Here is a 20,481-nt window from a genome sequence, read left to right as displayed (position 1 = left end):
ATTCTATCACATTCCATTTCCCCATTTGTCACTTGAAGTTGCGGGTCTTAAGTAGGCCTACTGCCATTTTTCCCCTCACTCTCATGTGTTTCTTTATCTTTCTTCTGTTCACTGTCACGTGCAAATTTTCCACTCTAAAGTTATATTTCATATTTAAGTTAAAGGAAGCCAGCCCTAACTATAGCAAAGACCTTTGTGTTTTGATGCCAATACCATCTGAATAGGCCTTTCTAATCTTAAGCATCTCAACAATTCCCTAGTAGTTTCATTTCAGTTTTATGAAATAGAGGAGTGAAGACATGCCCATTTATTTTCGCTTTTGTTCTTTAACATTTCGTTACACACATTTTAGTCTACGTTCAGTCTTACGTCTTAAAGCTGCAGTCTGTAACATTGAGGAGAGAGCAGACTTCGACTGAAAATTTGAAGAAAAACAGGTTTCACTCCACTCCCCCACCCTCTCTGCTTCCCTCATGCCCCACCTCCAAGCTCCACCCCTCTCACAGCATCTGCGCGGCTACCGCATGCGACCAGAAGGGGGGGGGGGGGGGGGGGGGGGGGGGGGGCGGGATTCAGCGTGTGTGAGCTGTGATTGACACTCCATCAGACGCTCCTCTGGCTGTGATTGGTTGTTTTGACTCGTCTTTCTTTCCAGATTGAAATACAGGCAGTAGGCGGGACCAATTGAAGCAGTTTTTTTTCACAGGTTACATATCACATGTACTGCTGTCTGGGCATAGGGACAGTTTTAGCCAATATGACAAAAAAGTGATTTTTAAAAACTTACAGACTTCAGCTTTAAAAAGCAAAACCTGTTATTTCAAAAAGCAATTGAGGCTAGGAGTGATTCTGATCTCCTATTGTGTGCTTTAACTAACTAAATATTTCGAATATACAAGAGAAACGTTTGTCATCTCTGGACCAAAATTATTGATCAGCCATAATTATACAGGTAGCTCACTACATTATTGCTCGTAAAAAAAAAAAAAATAAAAAAAAAATAATAATAATAATAACAGTAATAAAGTAAATGTTTTTTTTGTTTTTGTTTTTTCTTTTAGAGCACCGTTCATGATGCAGATTACGAAGTGCCACAGAAACTAACTGAAAGATTCCACATCGATACACCGAACTGGTTAATTAAAAGAAGCAGTTAAAATAATAGTTTTTAGTTAGATTTAAAAGTTTCCGCCAACTTCAAACCGAGGGGTCGAGGGGAGGTTGCAGGGTCTGCAAAGCATCGAGAACCGTTCTCAGTCAAAATAAAAGTGACAATAAATAGGACATTAGAAAAAAACAAATGCTGATCTACTGATAGCTCCAGAAAAAAAAAATCACCGACATGCGTTATTAAAGAACAGCATACATTGACATATGACGGAGGGAAATGCCTCCGCATCCAGCTATTAAAAAGGAGATCCTGTAATTTTATATCGTTTATTTTGGAGTCTTTGCGATGTCTCAGTGGTGGAGATTGTGTTTCATTATAAATATTCCATCCATAAATCATAAATCACATCCTGCAAGACAAAAAGCAACCAAAACAAACATCAGGCTAAAAGAAACACAATTGCTTGCTATTTTCATTTCTTAAATACCAATTAAACAGAAAACATTCTTCTAGAATCACTCCAAATTACACAATAAAGTTAATACAAATAGGCAAATTTAAATGATTCTGCTAATTGACGGAAAGGTTTGGCGTGTGGCTAAGTTAAACACTTAAAAAAATAATTTCACAAACCTCATGGCGAGATCCTTCTTCAAAACTTTTCTAGACCTGACAAAAACAAAAATTACCACTTTAGTGTTTAATAAATAGGCCTATTGCTGGAGCAATAGATTATTTGTTATTTTGCATACAAAAAAACAAATCCCCCACAGATATGTTCCCATCATGCCATGTATGTGGAGCAAAAAACATCTCTTTATCTTCTAAGCAATTAAACGTAATTATCTAAAGGTTTGTGTCTTTACAAAAGTGTTACCAACCGTGTGTTTGTTTTGCGGCAGCAGATTTTACTCCACACAGTTTTCCACACAGCCGCTCTGAGTGAGGGGCTCGCCCACAGGTACAGTGAAGGAGTGCACAGAGCGTTGGTCCTGGATAGGATTTTCATAGGGTTATATGCATCGTTTCTGAAGAAGACGTGTTTTCTTATCAGTGTGACAACAATCGTGTAGAGCATGCTTGGACACCAGAAGAGCAGGAAAAACAAAACTACGACTATTATGACCAGCAAAGACTCTTTCTTACTGTCTCTCTCTGGGCCTGGAGGCTCACGGAGCAGCTGGTATCTGGCCACGAAGAACAGTTTGACAGTCAAAGATACTTTGATAAAGATTATGACAAATATACTCATTCTGATATAAATGACCATATGTGAGAGTTTAGATCTAGGCAACAGGTGTTGGAGAAGCCCCTGGCAATACATGTGAACCCAGCTGTAGGCGTTCACACAGATGACAACCTTTGTGGTGATGAAGCGACCGTATATGTAGGGATGGCACACAGCAAAATATCGGTCAAACTGCGCGAATAGAAAGGTCAGGATATTAACCCCAAGCAGAGTGGGGATGATGTAAAAAGCCCAGCTCAGAGTGTTAAACCCCACCTCTACATCAAACAGAAACTGATAGAAAATGCCACAACCGGTCAGTGTGTCAGAGATGCTGGTGTTCAACATAAATATAAAACGGTGTTGAGTAAAAAGTGTCCGATTGGCAATGATACCGCACACCACGGAACCTGCTACCAGGACGGTGCTGATCCCAGCAGTGACATGAAAGATGAAGAGGAAATAGTCTCCTAGGGAGTTGAAGTCAACAGACAGGGAAAGAAAGCTGCTGTTCGTTCCGATCATTGTGAGAGCAGATTAAGGCCTATCAAACTGGAGATCACTGCATAAGCTGTTTAAAATCCAATTGCTTTTGGTCGACTGAGGGGCAATAAGGTGTTTATTATGTAGGAGGGTATGGGGTGCCGACACCGCATGGGGAGGAGACTAAAAAGCGTGTAGTCGTGGTAAAATGCACGTAAGGCTTGCAAACAACATAGCCCATTTTGAACGTAAAAGAAGTGATGCTGTGCTTTTGATTTTTTTGAAAAGGGTGGGTTGATGTTTTAAATTATGCAGCAAGTTCTAATGAATGACGTGACAATAACACAAGATAATAAAACGGTTCCAAATAAGGGCGTCATCAGGAAAGAAAATAGTTGCACTGGGAAAAAAAATCGAAATCTTGATAAGTAATTTTTTCTTAAAATAAGTGCATTTGTTCTTGGATTGAGGAGGTAAAAGAAAAAAATTCCTAAATGAACAAGACAATTTACACTTAAAATAAGAAAACACATTTGCATTGTCTTATTTCAAGTGTATATTATCTTATGATCTTATTTTAGGAGTAAAAATACTCAATCCATTGGCAAACTATCTTATTTAACTACTCAAATTAAGTTTAAATACACTTAATTAAGAATTTTTTACTTATTTGTAGATTGTTTTCCACTGTACGCAGAGAAAGCCCACAGAAGTATCATATTCCTATTTTTAACCGAGTCCACCCATTTAAGCGCTGAATCAATTCAACTGCTATGTTAAAGCCTCAGTGGTGATTCAGCCTGGTTCTTCAGAGAATCACTATAATTGGTTAATTCAAATGATTCACTCAAATGATTCATTCGTTAATGTTTAGTTTCAAGTAGGTGCATTTTCCTTTCCTTTAAAAATAAGGAATAAGCATGGACTTGTTCACCATTAATGTCATTTTGATAGAGCTTCAAATGCATTTTGTATCCCCTTCCATTTAGAATATGGCTTTAATGATTTTAGTGTGTTCAGTAAAGTTAAAATAGGATTAGACGGACTTTTCAGGGTATAACCTTACCTTATAAAAGTAACATAATAATACTTGAACTTATATCGGAGAAAGGTATCTCTTCATTTAAACCATCCCCTTGGGGAGCAGTGGGTTGGGTTCGTGGGGCGCCCGGGAGCAAAGGGCCTTGCTCAGAGACCCAGAGTTGCATTCTGGGGTAGTGGAGCTCGAACTCAGAACCTCAGGATTCCAAGATCTGTGCCCTAACCACTAGGCCGCACTCTCACTGGATTTATTTGGCCCAGGTGACAAAAAAAAGCTACAAGTATAGGTCTACTTCTCTATATGAATTTTACATAATAAATAACGGAAATAAACACTTTCCGGGTCGTGTTAAGAAATTATTCAAAACATAAATCAGTGTACTATCTATTCTATTCTTATATCCACCCTAACTAAGTTCATTGCTGCAATATATAAGTGAGTGACACAGTACCCCTCTAAGGTGTGGTTCATTCACATTGAGATTTCTCCGAACCGCAACACAGGCTTATCAATCTTGGCGTGAAAAAAATGGCCTGATTTGTACACTTAGGAGGAGGGTGAATCAGCTCTGCAAATCTCTCCTCATCGGTGTTGTGGGATCTCGAATCATGATCTGATCTGTGCAGCCAAGGTAGTGAATCATTACAGTCACAACCCCGAGCAAGATTGATTGAACCCGCACTAGTTCCGGTAACTACTTAGTGATTCAATCCTCAGAAGCAATTCTCTGTGTTTAGGCTGGCTTGACAAATCTCAAGTAACACATGCATTAGTCTATTTGAGTTTCATGGAGCTTAAATTCCCGACCAGCTCACCCTGACTAAAACTGAAATGAGGAGGTGATGAATCGGTTGATGAAAGTGATTCAATTTTAGTTTGATCACTGGAAAAAATGTTGAAAGAATCATTCATGAATAACTCAACACCATTTTATATTAAACATTAGTGACCAAAGAGCATCAGGAAGAGATCACATTGAGATACATTTGTGGGGTAGTCCACTGTTATTACTGTTTTTATCTGACACAATATAACTGCAAACTTACCAAGAAATGCCTAAATGCAGCAGGAAAATAGCAGAGAAGGAGTGCTTTAATCAGAAAATCATCTAAGAGAATGATGTTTATAAGAGCAGTTTCAGTGAGATACAGGTACGGTAACATAACACGTTAATATGAGAGTTAATGAACTCTAAAATATCCTGCCCTTGTGGGAAAATACATTAATTACTAAAGTCAAGAAGCATTAGGTCCTATCTGGAATATAACATACAGGCTGGACCTAGGACCATTTTTGTCAACATGAAAAATTATGTGGCTAAAAGGTAATGTTACATATCGACCTATGTTTTCCGTTTGTGTTATCAAATATTATAGGACGCCACGCTTATATGTGTTCCTATTATTTATTTTTTTGGAAGATTTGAAGTGTGTCCGCGACACAGAGGAGCTCTCCGAGGTACTGAACCTTAACATTTCTAGTACGTTCATGCTGCAGCCTGAAGTGACCCAAATAAGATGTTTTGCCATGTGACCCGAATCTGATCTATAGTCTGAACTAAACAGATTAGATTTTTTTTAAAGGCAATGTGATCCTAAATCCAAAACACATCTCAATCTGTTCAAATGCGGCCTGTGTCCGAACGACCGAGTCGCTATCTATCTATTACTTTTATGTGATTGAGCGATAAATCTAGTTTGGGCAGTTCTCGATATGCAGAGCAGTTGTTTGCAAAGCAGTTTGAACTAGTTTTTAAGGTTTTGGTCATTTCGTTCAAATTTAAGTAAATGATTAAATATGAATACAATCCAGTCTATTCAGAGCTATAGAAACATATGTGGGTTAAATCAAAAATAAGTTACTTTTAATGGGAGCTATGAACACGAGGTTATGGCAGATTGTAATCTTTCCAACTAAGTTTAAATAGTGATTTACTTTAAAATACACAAGATCCGCTTATAATATATTGGTGCAAACTTTCTTCATTGCTGGGATTTTTAAATTCACAAAGACTTTGCTTGAAGTTTCCCGTCATTTCAGAGCTGGTCACATGACTGTCATTACGCATAACGCAAGGTTCTGGGTTCAATTCCCGGCTTTTAGCATGATCAACCAGCATCCCTGTTATGCAATTATCCTCATACAAAAAAACAAATTGGAAAAAAAATAAATAAAAGAGAGATCAATCGTTTGCCACATCTATTTTTCATTTTCGTACATGGTATTAAAATTCCACAGTCCTTCAAATACAGTAAATAAACAAGATATTGAGCCTTTTCCTTGTGAAACCTGGCTTTATACCACGTCTATCTTCTTTATGGTAGCTTAGATGGTGAAGGTGTCTCCTTAAAGGTCACTCCAGTCACATTAAAGGCCACTCTGTAAAACAGCATGATTACACCGTGTTAAATGTGTATTTTTGATACATGTAAACCATAAAACAAAATGTTACATAAAAAGAATTTAAAAAAAAAACTCTACCTCCCCCTTCTCCTTGGGCATGCCCTCCGCCACACTGTTCTCCACACGGCCGCCCGTAGCGCAGGGCTACCCCAGATGTACACAGCTGGAGTGACCAGCGCATTCATCCGGGCCATGGTGGCAAAAAGATTAGTGGCTTCATTTCTGAAACTGAGCCCTTTTCCAGTCAGCTGCCTGACAATAATGTTCACAAAAGAAGGACCCCAAAGAGCCAGGAAGCATATGACCACAAACACAATGATGCGCAGAGACTCCTTCTTGCTATCCCTGTCTGCGCTGGGTGCCTCTCTCACCAGTTGGCCCCTGGCTATGATATATAATTTAAACGTCATGACCACCTTAATGAGAACTATGACCTGCAGGGTCATCACACCGAACGCGTGTATCTGAGCCGCCCTAGAGATGGGCACTAAGTTCTGCACAGTCAGAATCAGATAAGTATAAATCCAGCAGAAGCTACACATATAAATGACAGCAGGCCTTGTTATGTAGCGGTTATAGAAGAAGGGGTGACACACTGCAAGGTAGCGGTCAAACTGGGCGAAAAGGAAGGTAAGGACATTTACACCGAGGAATGATGGTAAAATGTAGAAGGTCCCGTTCCTGGAGGGGTATCCCTCTTTCACGTCGAAGAGGCCGAGGTAGTAGACCGAGAAGCCGGTCAGGGTGTCACTGATGCTGGTGTTCAGCATGAAGATGAACCGGTTCTGGCCTCGCAAGGATCGGCTGGTTGAGATCCCGACGACTACTGAGCCGGCCACCAGCACAGCACTGGTGGCGAACAAGATGTGGAAGATGAACACGAGGAAATCTTCTGTGCGGTCGAAATCCACCGACAAACAGACGGTGGTATTGAGGAGCATTCTGACGCTCCAAAAATGAGCAGCGTTTGACTTTTTTTATAGGTTGAACTGTGTCAGGGGTTTGTACTCAAGCAAAGCCCCAGAGATGAAGGGAATGGGAAGAGTGTAAACCGAAATAGATGGGGAACAACTAAGCAAGTAAATAAGAGTAGAATGTTGTGCAACTTCCTAAATTCAGTTTTCCCTTCTTTCTAAATACAACTGATTTCATATAATAAACCACTCTTTCTTTCTTTCTTTCTTTCTTTCTTTCTTTCTTTCTTTCTTTCTTTCTTTCTTTCTTTCTTTCTTTCTTTCTTTCTTTCTTTCTTTCTTTCTTTCTTTCTTTCTTTCTTTCTTTCTTTCTTTATGCACTGTCATAAATGCTGAGTAAAGACATCCACAATGGAGCAGTTATAGACGATGATATTAAGCCTTTCAGTGTCAGACGAATCTGTTTTGTGCTGAAAAATATCATTTCTATGTTTATGATGAGTAGGAAATTAACGACAGCAAAAAAGGGACACCAAATGTTGTATAATACTATTTTGCATCCCAAACATTTCAGCTACACATTAAGTAAACTAAAACGAACATGAAATCATGTTATCTTTTTACAATTTATAGTCACTCTGCTGCCCTAAAGCCCGGATAAAGCTTGCATTGCTTCATAGGGAATATTTCTTGAGGACACACACATAAAATACAAATAAAAATCAAGTACTTAGGCACTGAAATGAATGTGTCATGCGTCCACAAGAGGGAGCACAAGACAATTATTTTCCAGCTGACCCTGGATACATGTGAAGCACATCCATTGGCAATATCGAGTTTCATTCAAACGTTCTATTTAATCTGTTAACTAAAACCCAAATAGATTATGATTTAGTCCCACTTTTATTGTCCTGTCTCTTAAGTCAGTTGTTTTCAAAATTTAGGACAATCAGGGGGCATTAGAGGGGGCTCAGAAAGTTCAGAGAAAAATAAGAGAGAAGTTTTCCCAAAATTGTCGAAATATTTCTATTTCTATCATCATCAGCTATAATATATTTTTATCATTATATAAAGTATAATTGTAATAAAATACAATTTGAACACAAAAAAACACAGGAATTTAACTGTTAACTTTAAGGCTCTTTCTCTGCCTATATAAGAAATGATTATTACAACTCGGCTGACTGGACACAAAGATAACCTTTCCCTTTTCCAATAATATACTTGTGTGAGTCTGACACAACTTATCACATTGTTGCCTGTACACATAATCACACCACAATAATCTGTGAGAATCTTAACCATTAATTGATAACTTCTGTAGAAAATAAATGGTTCTTAAATGGTTGAGGCATTATATGTATGGATATGATGTTTCTAGAATAGAAAAGAATAGAATAGAATATACACCCTACGAGCTGCCACCTTAATCTGGTGGAGTCCCATGGCAAAAAGGTCCAAGGTGACGGATCAGACTAAGAACAGCTCACAAGACCAATATGGATAGCCTTAGATCAAGAACCGCAACGTCGCCCGGTACAGTGCGGCCAGGGCCCCACCCTGGAGCCAGGCCTGGGGTTGGGGCTTGCATGTGAGTGCCTGGTGGCCGGGCCTTTGCCCACAGGGCTCAGCCCGCATTGACGATGTGGGCCCGCCGTCCTGTGGACCCACCAGCCGCAGAGGGATCCGTAGGGGTCAGGTGCTGAGAGGACTGGGTGGTGGTCGAGGCGGGGTTCCTCGACAGCTTCTGGCTGTAGGGGGAAGGAGCCTGAGCTTGTGGGGGAGGTTGAGAGGTACCGGCTGGATATAGTCCGGCTAACCTCTACACATAGGTTGGGTTCCGGATCCCATCTGCCGGAGAGAGACTGGTCGCTCCACTTGTCTGGCGTTGCCCACGGGGAGAGGCGGCGAGCTGGGGTGGCCTTACTCATTGCCCCCCATCTCAGTTGTCATGTGTTGCAATTCAACCCGGTGAACAAGAGAGTCTCCTTCAAATTGGAGACAGGTCTCTCTCACCGTTGTCTTGGCCTATGGGCCCAACATCGGTGCAGAGTACCCGTCCGTCTTGGAGTGCTTGGGAAAGTTACTAGATGGTGCTCCAACTGGGGATTCCATTGTTCTACTGGGGGACTTCAACACCCACATGGGCAGCGACAGTAAGACCTGAATAGGTGTGATCGGTAGGTACGCCCTCCCCTATCTGAACCCGAGTGGTGTTCTGTAATTGGACTTCGGTGCTAATTACATTTTGTCCATAATGAACACCATGTTCGAGCACAACGGCGTCCACGAGTGAACGTGGTACCAGGACACCCTAGGCCGGAGGTCGATGATCGACTTTGTAGTTGTGTCATCTGATCTGCGGTCACGTATCTCGGACACTCAGCTGAGCTGTCAACTGATCACCACCTGGTGGTTACTGGATCTGCTGGCAGGGGAGGAAGCCGGTCAGCGTGTTTTGAGGGACTGTTGGGAACATCAAGTGGATCCCTTTGTTTCACAGTCTTTAACTACCACATTTGGACGAGTTTCTCCCAGTTCCTGACGGAGGTTGGAGACATGGAGTCAGAGTGGTCAATGTTCTCCTCCACCATTGTCGATGCGGCCATTCGTAGCTGTGGCCCTTAGGTCTCTGGTGCCTGTCGCGTCGGCATATCCCCAAACCCGGTGGTGGTGCCCAGAAGTAAGGGATGGCATCAAGCTGAAGAAGGAATCCTGTCTGGCCTTGTTTGCTAGTGGAACTAATCTGAGTATCTATCTCTACAGAAATTCTTGTAAGCCGGTCCCAGCTGACAAGCCACAGTGTCCTGAGCAGTCAATATAGTGTTTCATTTTTGAATACATCTGTTCTGTCTGCCTGAATTCTGGGTCCTACTTTCTGAGCCTCGACAGAATCTACAAACATAATATCTATAAAAGGAAGTGCCCCGTAAGATAATGGACGAACTGTACAAAGTATTTACTCTCTGATATCACAAAAAATATCATGAATAAATATAATGGTACACTAATTTAGACCTATGCAAATAATAGCAATGATAAACAGCACAGCAGATCTGCTGGGAGCAGTGATGGTAGTATAAAGGTAGTATCAAGTTCTGTAATGCTGTCATGCATGGGGTAAACAGTGTCATAGAATGTTACTGTCAGCAACTGATGTGATTTTTGCAATGACATTAAAAAGCAGCCCAAGACAGTCCATTTTGAAGTATAACAGTTTCAAAATAGTGAAATAAAGTATTCATTATCTTGCTGTTTTGTTTGTATAGAACAGAACCAAACTATATCACAGTTTGTTACCATGGAATCGACTTAAACTGGAGCCAACAAGACTTGTGCTCAGTTTTGCTGAAAATGTTTTAACTCCAAAAGTCTTAAAGCTGCAGTCTGTAACATTGAGGAGAGAGCAGACTTCGACTGAAAATTTGAAGAAAAACAGGTTTCACGCCACTCCCCCACCCTCTCTGCTTCACTCATGCCCCACCTCCAAGCTCCACCCCTCTCACAGCATCTGCGCGGCTACCGCATGCGACCAGAAGGGGGGGTGGGGGGGGGGGCGGGATTCAGCGTGTGTGAGCTGTGATTGACACTCCATCAGACGCTCCTCTGGCTGTGATTGGTTGTTTTGACTCGTCCCGAATTATTCTTTCCAGATTGAAATACAGGCAGTATGCGGTACCAATTGAAGCAGTTTTTTTCACAGGTTACATATCACATGTACTGCTGTCTGTGCATAGGGACAGTTTTAAGTTTTAAGTGATTTTTAAAAACTTACAGACTTCAGCTTTAAAGTAGTAAAAAAAATTTTTTTCTTTTTGGCTAGCACTAGAATAACCTGTTGTTGGGGCACTGGTGTTTCAAGCACGGAAGCTCAGATAATCTAAGCTAAAATTCTGTCACCTCCAGTTTAAGCTCATTATGAGAAACAACCATGTTAGATTAAAAGAACATTTTTTTAAATTACTTTCAAAATAAAAGCCTTAATATTTCCCTCCGAAGACCATCGTGGCATAAAGATCAATTTAAGTTCTTGAAATCAACCAATTTTGGAAAATTGACTATCACTATGTTTTCACAACAGAACCAACTAAAATTTTCAAAAATAAAGCCTCACTTTTTCATAGTAAATGTTCGATTATTAAGCCAGTGAAAGGTTTATAGTGTAATTTAAGAACTGGAAATGGGTACCGTATCAATGGTGGGTTGACCCTCTTCTTAAAACACAACTATGCAATGGTTTCTAAATTAGAGATACAATACTCTACAAAATAAAAAAATCTACCAATTCTGGAAAATTGACAGGCCTTTTAAAAAAAGATCCTTATCACTGTCTTGCTGATGATGACTGGCTTACCTACTAACTCGATTCACCTGTCTAACTCCTTCCAGTTTCTCATCACTGCTCATCTGTTCCACCTGCTCCTGCCTCTGTTTAAGGTGCTTTCATCTAGCCATCAGGGTCAGATTATTCATGTTCTCTCTAGCCAGTGGTGAGAGTATTTTTAGAGTGCCTTGGTGTTTCTAATTTCCTGATCCTGACCTGTTCTGCCTTTCAACCTCTGGGCCTGCCTCACTGCCTGGATCACTGCTCATCTGATCTACCTGCTCTTGCCTCTGCTGTGGAGGATAAGTTCAACCTAGTCACCAGCCTCAGAAAATCACAGGTTAACAGCAGCTTAGATTAGAGGTCAATGCCACATAAAGTTCTAGCTATCTGGCCACCACAATCACCAGACCTGAAACCAATCGTGATGGTTTGGGGTGAGCAGGACCGCAGAGTGAAGGCAAAAGGGCCAACAAGTCCTAAGCATTTCTGGGAACTCCTTCAAGACTGTTGGAAGAACATTTCATGTGAATACCTCTTGAAGCTCATCATGAGAATGCCAAGTGTGTGTGAAGCAGTAATCAAAGTAAAAGGTATCTACTTTGAAGAACCTAGAATATGAGACATATTTTCAGTTGTTTCACACTTTTTTGATGAGTGTATAATTTCACATGTGCTAATTCATAGTTTGGATGCCTTCAGTGTGAATTTTCAATTTTCATAGTTATAAAAATAAAAAAAACTCTTTGAATGAGAAGGTGTGTCCAAACTTTTGGTCTGTACTGTATATAGGAGGATCTGTATTGCCTGTCTGGTCAGGCTGCTTCCCCGTTTGCTGTTAGGAGACTCAGAGGCCACGCCTGTTTCCCCCTGAACTGTTTGGGGGTTGTTGTTACTATTGTCCGGTCTATCTGAACCCCACCATTTTGTTTCGGGTTTTTTTTTTTTGTTTGTTTTAGGCTTTAAGAGCCCAGGAGGGTGTCAGGAATCCGGCCTTATGGGAAAGGTTCTGTCATGATCTTGGTGCTGATGAATGGCTTATTTACTAACTCCATTCCCCTGTGTAACTCTGCCAGGTTACTCATCCCTGTTCATCTGATCCACCTGCTCCTTTCTCTATTTAAGGTGCTTTCATCCAGTCATCGGGGACAGATTATTCTTGTTCTCCCTAGCCAGTGGTAAGAGTGTTTTTAAGAACTTCTTGGTGTTGCTGATAAGGTGATCCTGACCTGTTGTGTGTCTCAACCACTGAGCTTTCTATTCCTGTTCTTTCCTGTTTGCCTGACCTGGGCTCGGACTCCTGGACCTCTGAGCCTGCCTGTTCCATTTTTTTTTGTATTAATATTTTTATTAGGAGTAAGAGAGACATTACAAACATAATTTAAACTGTAAACGACAGGGTATACCATATCGAACATACATATATATGGATAGTAAAGTAGTAAAAGGCATACAATTTAGCTCCTGTGGGGTTTTTTTTCCTTACAAAACTGAACAGAATACAATGTATAAAAAAAATAAAAATAAAAATAAATAAAATAAAATAAAAATAAGTAAAGAAACAAAATAAAAATGGAGGGTGGGTGTGGGGTAGGGTGCATCACCTAATCTAATCTAGGAAAGGGGACTGAATAGAATGAAAGAATCTCATGATAGAGCCCCATAAGATATAGAATTTAGCGGGGTTGCCTTTCAATGAGTATCTTATCTTTTCCAATTTTAGAAAAGACATGGTGTCTTTAAACCACTGGCCACTAGAAGGTGGAACTGTTAACTTCCAATGAAAAAGAAGACGCCGTCTTGTCAGTAAGGAAGTAAATGCTAGAATATTCAACTGGTTAGAAGTGAACTGTTTGTAATCATCCGGAAGCCCAAATATAGCAACATGGGGAGAAGGTTTGATGACTACTGAGAGTATTTTTGACATTGTATCAAAGTAGGTTAGCCAAAAACTGTGGAGTGATGGACAGGAATAAAACATATGAGTTAAATTGCAGGAAGATGCATAACATTTGTCACAATTGTCAGAGACAGAGGGAAAGAATTTAGACAGACGAGTTTTGGAGAAATGAACCCTAAAGAGAACTTTAAATTGTATGAGAGAAAGTCGTGCACAGATTGAACTTGTGAATTTTCTTAAGAGCATTATTCCACCAGTCCTCTCCCAAATTTAGACCCAGTTCGATCTCCCAAGCCGCTTTGACCTTGGTAATGGACGAAGAATCAAAAGACAGAATTTCATGGTAGACTTTAGATATATATGAACTCTGAAGAGGATCCCAGCTCAGAAACATCTCCCAGTGCAAGTTCAGCGGCCTGGAAGGAAAACTGGGAAATAAAGCTTTGGCGCAATGCCTAACCTGAAAGTACAGGAATAGATGAGAGGGGGGGAGTTGAAATTCTGATGAAAGGTTTGTGAACCTGCAAAAAATACCTTCCTTGTAAAAATTGTTAAAACATGTCAGCCCTTTATTACTCCATAATGAAAAGGTCGGATCAGTGAGTGCTGGTTGAAACAAATTATTCTTCATTAAAAGGGCAAGTGTAGATGCAGAGTGAAATTTGAAGTGCTTCCTAAACTGGTACCAAATTTTTAAAACAGATCGAACAACTGCATTATTTACAAAGCCAGATGGATTGGATGTAATAGGGGAAGTGAGAAGAGCAACTAGTGAGGAAGGGGAGCACGATTGTGCCTCCAAGTTGCACAATGGGAAGTCTACAGATCGAAACCAAAATGAAATTTTATGGATGTGGGCTGCCCAATAATACAGCTGGAAATTTGGAAGTGACAATTCACCACCAAATTTGCATCTGTAAAGTGTGGATTTGAGGATTCTAGGTTGATTTCCACGCCATAGAAAGCCAGTAATAACTTGGTCAAGCGTCTTAAAAAAATGCTTTGGGAGAAAAAGTGGGAGACAATTAAACAAGAAAAGAAATTTTGGTAAAACATTCATTTTAATTGCATTGATTCTACCTATAAGTGAGAGTGGTAAACTATTCCATCTTTGGAGGTCCAATTTGATTTTAGAAATTAAAGGCAGAAAATTAGCAGTGAAAAGAGAGCTAAATGATCTTGTTACATTAATGCCCAGATACTTGAAACCAGAAGAGCTCAACTTGAACGGAATGTCCGAGTGTGAAAGCTTTAAAGCAAGATCATTAATAGGATAGCATTCGCTTTTAGCGATATTTACTCTGTAACCGGAAAAAGATCCAAATCTCTGGAAAGCAGACAGGATTGACGGTATGGAAAGAGAAGGATTTGAGACATAAAGCAATAAATCGTCAGCATAAAGCGATAGTTTGAATTCTGTGCCTAATCGGGAAATTCTAGTAAAATTATCGGAGGTCCTAAGAAAGATTGACAAAGGCTCGATGGCCAGTGCAAACAGTAGGGGAGATAATGGGCATCCCTGTCTAGTGCCGCGGAAAAGTTTAAAAAAACTGGATTGAATGCCATTAGAGGAGACACTAGCATGAGGAGAAATATAAAAGAGATGTATCCAAGAAATAAATTGCATCACCCAGTCCAAACATTCTTAAAACTGCAAATAAGTAATCCCATTCAACTCTGTCAAACGCTTTCTCAGCGTCGACAGAGATCACGACCTCAGGAATTTCAGTGTTGGTCTTAGAGTAAATAATATTCAAGAGAGTACGGATATTAAAAAATAATTGCCTCCCCTTAACAAATCCTGTTTGCTCATGTGAAACAATAGTAGGTACTACACTTTCTAGACGACGCGCTAGAGCTTTAGCAAGAATCTTAGCATCAACATTTATTAAGGAGAGAGGTCTGTATGAGCTGCAAAGGTTTGGATCCTGATCTTTCTTCAAGAGGAGAGTAATCGAGGCTTGAGTTAAAGTATTGGGGAGACTGCCCTGCTGTAATGACTCCTTATATACCGCATGCAATAATGGAGATAACTTGTCCTGGAATTTTTTTTTAAATTCAACAGGAAATCCATCTGGACCGGGAGCTTTGTTGCTTTGCATGCTTTTCATGGCAGCCACAATCTCCTCCAAGGTTAAAGGCGAATCAAGTTCCTTGGCAACATTTGGGTTTATCTCAGGGAATTCGAGACTGTCAAGAAACTGAGTCATTTCAGTTGAATGAGTTGGGGATTCAAATAACAAAGAGTAATATGCCTCAAAAACCGAATTAATAGCAGTGGGATCCTGATGCAAAGTACCTGACGAGTCCATTATCTGGGGGATCATATGCGAAGCTGTCCGACGACGAAGCTGATGAGCTAGAAGTCGGCTAGACTTATCACCATGTTCATAATAAGTAGAGCAAGAGCGTAGGAGAAGTCGCTCTGCATCATTGGTGGTGATAAGATCAAATTCGGTCTGTAAATCTACCCGCTGTTTAAGTAAAGTTGGTGAAGGAGAAACAGCAATTTGCTGATCCAGAATAGTAATATTAGCACTAAGTTGTAACAATTTTGCCTTGCGCGTCTTATTCAAATGGGCGGAGTATGAGATAATTTGTCCTCGTAAGAATGCTTTTAGTGATTCCCAAAGTAAAGAATATGAAATTGGATCGCTGTCATTCTGATTTATTGTAACATAATCATATATTTGGGCTGCGATAAATGTGTTAAACTTTTCATCTAAAAGAAGTAGAGGATTGAATCTCCAAGGTGTGATATAGCGATGTTGACAAGCAAACTTAAGATCTAATGAAAGAGGGGCATGATCAGAAATGACAATAGGGTGATAATCAACAGATAGAACATTTGGAATTAGTTTAGTGTCAAGAAAAAAGTAGTTTATACGAGAGAAAGATTGATGCAAGTGGGAAAAGAAAGAACATTTCTTGTCTTGGGGATTGTAAAATCTCCAGGGATCAATGCAACCATTTTTTGACATGAAGTCAGAGAGTGATCTAGACATTAATGAGGGGACCAAGCTGCGCGGGTTAGAGCGATCCAACTTGGGATCGATGATGCAATTCATATCTCCGCCTACTATAAGGAGATTATTATCTAAAGAGGGAAGACATTCAAATAGCTTATTCATAAAATTTGGATCATCAAAGTTAGGGGTATAAATATTCACTAAGAGAATTGGGACATGAAATAAGGTACCAGCGACAATTAAGTATCTGCCATTTTTATCTGATATAATTTTAGAAACTGAAAACTGAATTGATTTACCAACTAAGATGGCAACTCCCCTGGCTTTAGAGTTGAAATGTGAATGAAATACATCAGAGCCCCAGGGACATTTAAGCCTGAACTGATCTTTGGTGCGCATATGGGTTTCCTGTAAAAACACTAGGTCAGGTTTAAGACGTTTCAAGTGTGCAAAAATCCTTGATCTCTTGATTGGGCTGCCCATACCTTTAATATTCCAGCTCAAAAATTTCACAGAAGAGCCTATTTGTGGGATATTCACAGTATTGTCATTAGTAGACATGTTTTTGTCATGATTTAGCAGGATTTCTAGCCCCAGATGCAGACTCACAGAAAACTCAGGCAGGATTAAAGTCCAATATTTATTTGGATCCACACAGGGTTCTGCCCTGGAAGGCAGAGAAGACAGAGCAGATCAGGTTCACAGGTTTACAGATTCAAAGATTTACAAACCTTCAGGTTCACAGGTTTGCTTCCATGGCAAGGACAGGACAATGACAACGATCCGGCGACGAGGGGAGCTTTCACTCAGCTTAAATAGGGAGAGCTTAATCAGCAGAGCAAATGGGGATCAGGTGTGAGTGCTGAACAGCAGCTCCCGGGGAAAAGATCCACATCGCCCTCTGGAGGGCAAACCCCTGGATCTCAACAGAAACAGAAGCCCACAGAATGGGATCCACGTCGCCCTCTGGAGGGCAAACCTCTGGATCCCAACAGTACCCCCCCCTCAAGGGCGGATACCAGACGCCCAAAAACAAAAAACCAGAAAACAAAACAACCCACCCAGGGCGAGTGGAGGGGAAAACAGGCAAGGAGGGCCAGGCGCAGAAACAAAAACAGGGTCCAGAACTCAAAACAACCCACCCAGGGTGGGCGAGGACAGGGAAAGTCTCAGGTGGCCTGCCGTGGGGCCGGCAGCAAGGCAGGGTTCCAGGTGGCCGGCCGCGGGGCCGGCAGCAGGGCAGAGTTTCAGGTGGCTGGCCATGGGACCGGCAGCAGGGCAGAGTTTCAGGTGGCCGGCCGCGGAGACGGAGTCTCAGAAGCTGCAGGGGCCTTGGAGGAAGACGCCAACTCCGCTTCAGCAGGAAGCACCGAGGAAGACGCCGTCTCTGCTGCTGCAGGAAGCACCGAGGAAGACGCCGTCTCTGCTGCTGCAGGAAGCTCCGAGGACGACGCCATCTCTGCTGCTGCAGGGAGCTCCGAGGAGGACGCCGTCTCTGCTGCTGCAGGAAGCTCCGAGGAGGATGCCGTTTCTGCAGCTCAGCAACTGACTCAGACAGGGTCACCCACTGTGGCTCTGAATCAGGAACTGAGGAGGCCGTCGATTGCGGCTCCGCATCAGGAACTCCGGAAGCCACCGACTGTGGCTCCGAATCAGGAGGACCGGAAGCCACCGACTGTAGCTTCACACCAGGAGCAGAGGAAACCACCGATTGTGGCTCCACAGGGACAGAGGAGACCACCGATTGTGGCTCCACAGGAACACAGGAGGCTGCCGATTGCGGCTCCGGATCAGGAACAGAAGAGGCCGACGATTGCGGCTCCACCCCAGGAGAACCGGAAGCCGCCGATTGCGGTTCCGAATCAGGAACTGAAGAGGCCGCCCATTGCGGCTTCGCATCAGGAGCAGAGGAAACCACCGACTGTGGCTCAACAGGCACACAGGAGACCGCCGATTGCGGCTCCGAATCAGGAAGTGAAGAGGCTGCCGATTCAGGAGTCTCTGGATGACACAGAGCAGGCTCAGGGGTTCCCCAACGGCCCCAAATCTCCTGACATCTGCAATTCCACTCCTCATCACGTCGACGTCGCTTCATCTCCCATTTACGATTCCACTCCTCTTCTTGTCGACGCCGCTCCATCTCCAACTCTCGATCCAACTCCCCAAAACGCCGGCGCAACCTCTCCCACCAGGATGATGGCGGAAGACTCAGAGCGGGTTCAGGGGTCTCTAGGCGGCTCAGAGCGGGCTCAGGGGTCTCTAGGCGGCTCAGAGCGGGCTCAGGAGCTAAGGACGCCCCCAACTCATCATAGCGTCGAAGCAGCGCCACCTGCCAGGGAGGCGGCGGACGGCGCTGAGCGGGCCTCACCAGGTGAGCATGGAAGGAGTCTGCTGGGCTAGTCTGTTGGCTGGATCGTACTGTCATGATTTAGCAGGATTTCTAGCCCCAGATGCGGACTCACAGAAAACTCAGGCAGGATTAAAGTCCAATATTTATTTGGATCCACACAGGGTTCTGCCCTGGAAGGCAGAGAAGACAGAGCAGATCAGGTTCACAGGTTTACAGATTCAAAGATTTACAAACCTTCAGGTTCACAGGTTTGCTTCCATGGCAAGGACAGGACAATGACAACGATCCGGCGACGAGGGGAGCTTTCACTCAGCTTAAATAGGGAGAGCTTAATCAGCAGAGCAGATGGGGATCAGGTGTGAGTGCTGAACAGCAGCTCCCAGGGAAAAGATCCACATCGCCCTCTGGAGGGCAAACCCCTGGATCTCAACAGAAACAGAAGCCCACAGAATGGGATCCTCGTCGCCCTCTGGAGGGCAAACCTCTGGATCCCAACAATTTTGGTCTATCGTGAAAGAAGAAACAAAAGAACTGAATGGGGAGCACCGCCCCACACCACCAGAAGGGAAGAACGGGAAAAAAAAGCGTGGGAAAAAACAACAATCCTAACAAAGTGAACAACCACCCGTCCACCACCCCCCTCCCCGCTGCACTTACAACGACCCCATCCCCAAACGATGGAGAACCCAGTGCAGACTCCACAAGGAGTCGAATCCCTAATATGGATGCTTACGGTTTTTAGCAACGTAGTGACAAATAAGCTGCAGTTTGAGCTTGAGCTCCCGCAAACTTAGCAACATTTAACACTTTGACACATCTGGTTGAGTCCAGAAAATAACGAACTAACAAATGTTGATGACAAAAAGAAAACCTAACCTCATTAAAGTAAAGAGGGTAATAACAGTTGGTAAAGGTAGCAGGTTATTCAGAGTTCTGTGCTTTTGCAATGCTCTCACGTGACTTGAGCAAGCTGATGAAAGCGCCGGCCTCTTCTGGTGAATTAAATACTTTCCCCGTACTATTATGTGTAACCCGGAGTCGAGCTGGATATAACAGTCCGAACCGGATCCCTGGGATCATTCGAAGCTGACAGCGGACATCATTGAAGGCGGCGCGGGCCCGGGCCGTCTTCGGCGTGTGGTCAGGGAAAACGGAGAAGCGTGTGTCCCCAAGCATGATCCGCTGCTGGGACCTAGCCCGACCCAGTATGTCCAGACAGTCCGAATGATAGTTCAAACGAACAACAATAGGACGAGGTCGCTCTTCAGGTTTCGGTCTCGGTTGGGGAGTACGATGGGCACGGTCCACCAAGGGCTCCTTTTCCAACTTAAAAGCCTCTTTAAGCAAATTTTAAACGGCTGTAGATGAGATGGAGAAATCCTCTGGAATTCCTATCAGCCGCAAGTTGTTGCGGCGGGATCTTGCTTCCAGGTCATCACATTTATTGTCCAGCCTTTTCACATCTGCAGACAGCTGCTCCACCTTAGCCTGTAGCGTAGTGATGTCGTCGGTGCAGCATGATGTCTCCAATTCGCCCACGGTGTCTTTCAAGCTGCGCACGTCCAGTTGAATGGTTGTAATATTGCTAGTTAATTCCGACTTCCCAGCCAGAAGCTCAGCCTTTATACTCGACAAATTTTCAGTAAGAGCTGCTTGGAGTTCGGTTTTGAAAATAAGTGCCATTTCAACCCGAAGTGCCGATAGTAGCTCGGTCTTAAAGGCCGAGGAAGGGGTGCCTCCAGCGAAATCATCCGGGC

At 42.6% G+C, this 20,481-nt stretch overlaps 2 protein-coding genes across 2 annotated transcripts; both read right to left on the bottom strand.

Moving 5' to 3' along the window:
• Window positions 1-1,973: 1,973 nt before the first annotated feature.
• On the bottom strand, window positions 1,974-3,084 carry LOC119778203 (mu-type opioid receptor-like). The gene has a single exon (XM_038277349.1). The coding sequence runs from the start codon at window positions 2,862-2,864 to the stop codon at window positions 1,974-1,976; it is 891 nt and encodes a 296-aa protein (XP_038133277.1). The 5' UTR covers window positions 2,865-3,084.
• Window positions 3,085-6,062: 2,978 nt separating this feature from the next.
• Window positions 6,063-9,112, bottom strand: LOC119778202 (12-(S)-hydroxy-5,8,10,14-eicosatetraenoic acid receptor-like). The gene is made up of 3 exons (XM_038277348.1): window positions 8,741-9,112; window positions 6,346-7,238; window positions 6,063-6,243 (listed from the first exon to the last, which is right to left on the bottom strand). Exons 1-3 carry the CDS (start codon window positions 9,110-9,112, stop codon window positions 6,180-6,182), a joined length of 1,329 nt encoding a protein of 442 aa, XP_038133276.1. The 3' UTR covers window positions 6,063-6,179.
• Between the last annotated feature and the right edge of the window lie 11,369 nt (window positions 9,113-20,481).

The sequence above is a fragment of the Cyprinodon tularosa genome, unplaced genomic scaffold, assembly GCF_016077235.1.
Source record: "Cyprinodon tularosa strain WSP-4 unplaced genomic scaffold, ASM1607723v1 ctg130, whole genome shotgun sequence".
NCBI classification, from domain to species: domain Eukaryota; kingdom Metazoa; phylum Chordata; class Actinopteri; order Cyprinodontiformes; family Cyprinodontidae; genus Cyprinodon; species Cyprinodon tularosa.
This window is presented reverse-complemented; position numbering and strand designations above follow the sequence as displayed.

Coding starts and splice junctions, on each gene's coding strand:
- LOC119778203 (XM_038277349.1), bottom strand. CDS start 2,864: ATGATCGGAACGAACAGCAGCTTTCTTTCCCTGTCTGTTGACTTCAAC.
- LOC119778202 (XM_038277348.1), bottom strand. CDS start 9,112: ATGAGTAAGGCCACCCCAGCTCGCCGCCTCTCCCCGTGGGCAACGCCA. Junction 7,239..8,740: donor ACCCCAGGCCTGGCTCCAGG/GTGGGGCCCTGG, acceptor CTATAAAAAAAG/TCAAACGCTGCTCATTTTTG. Junction 6,244..6,345: donor TGCCCAAGGAGAAGGGGGAG/GTAGAGTTTTTT, acceptor GCTGTTTTACAG/AGTGGCCTTTAATGTGACTG.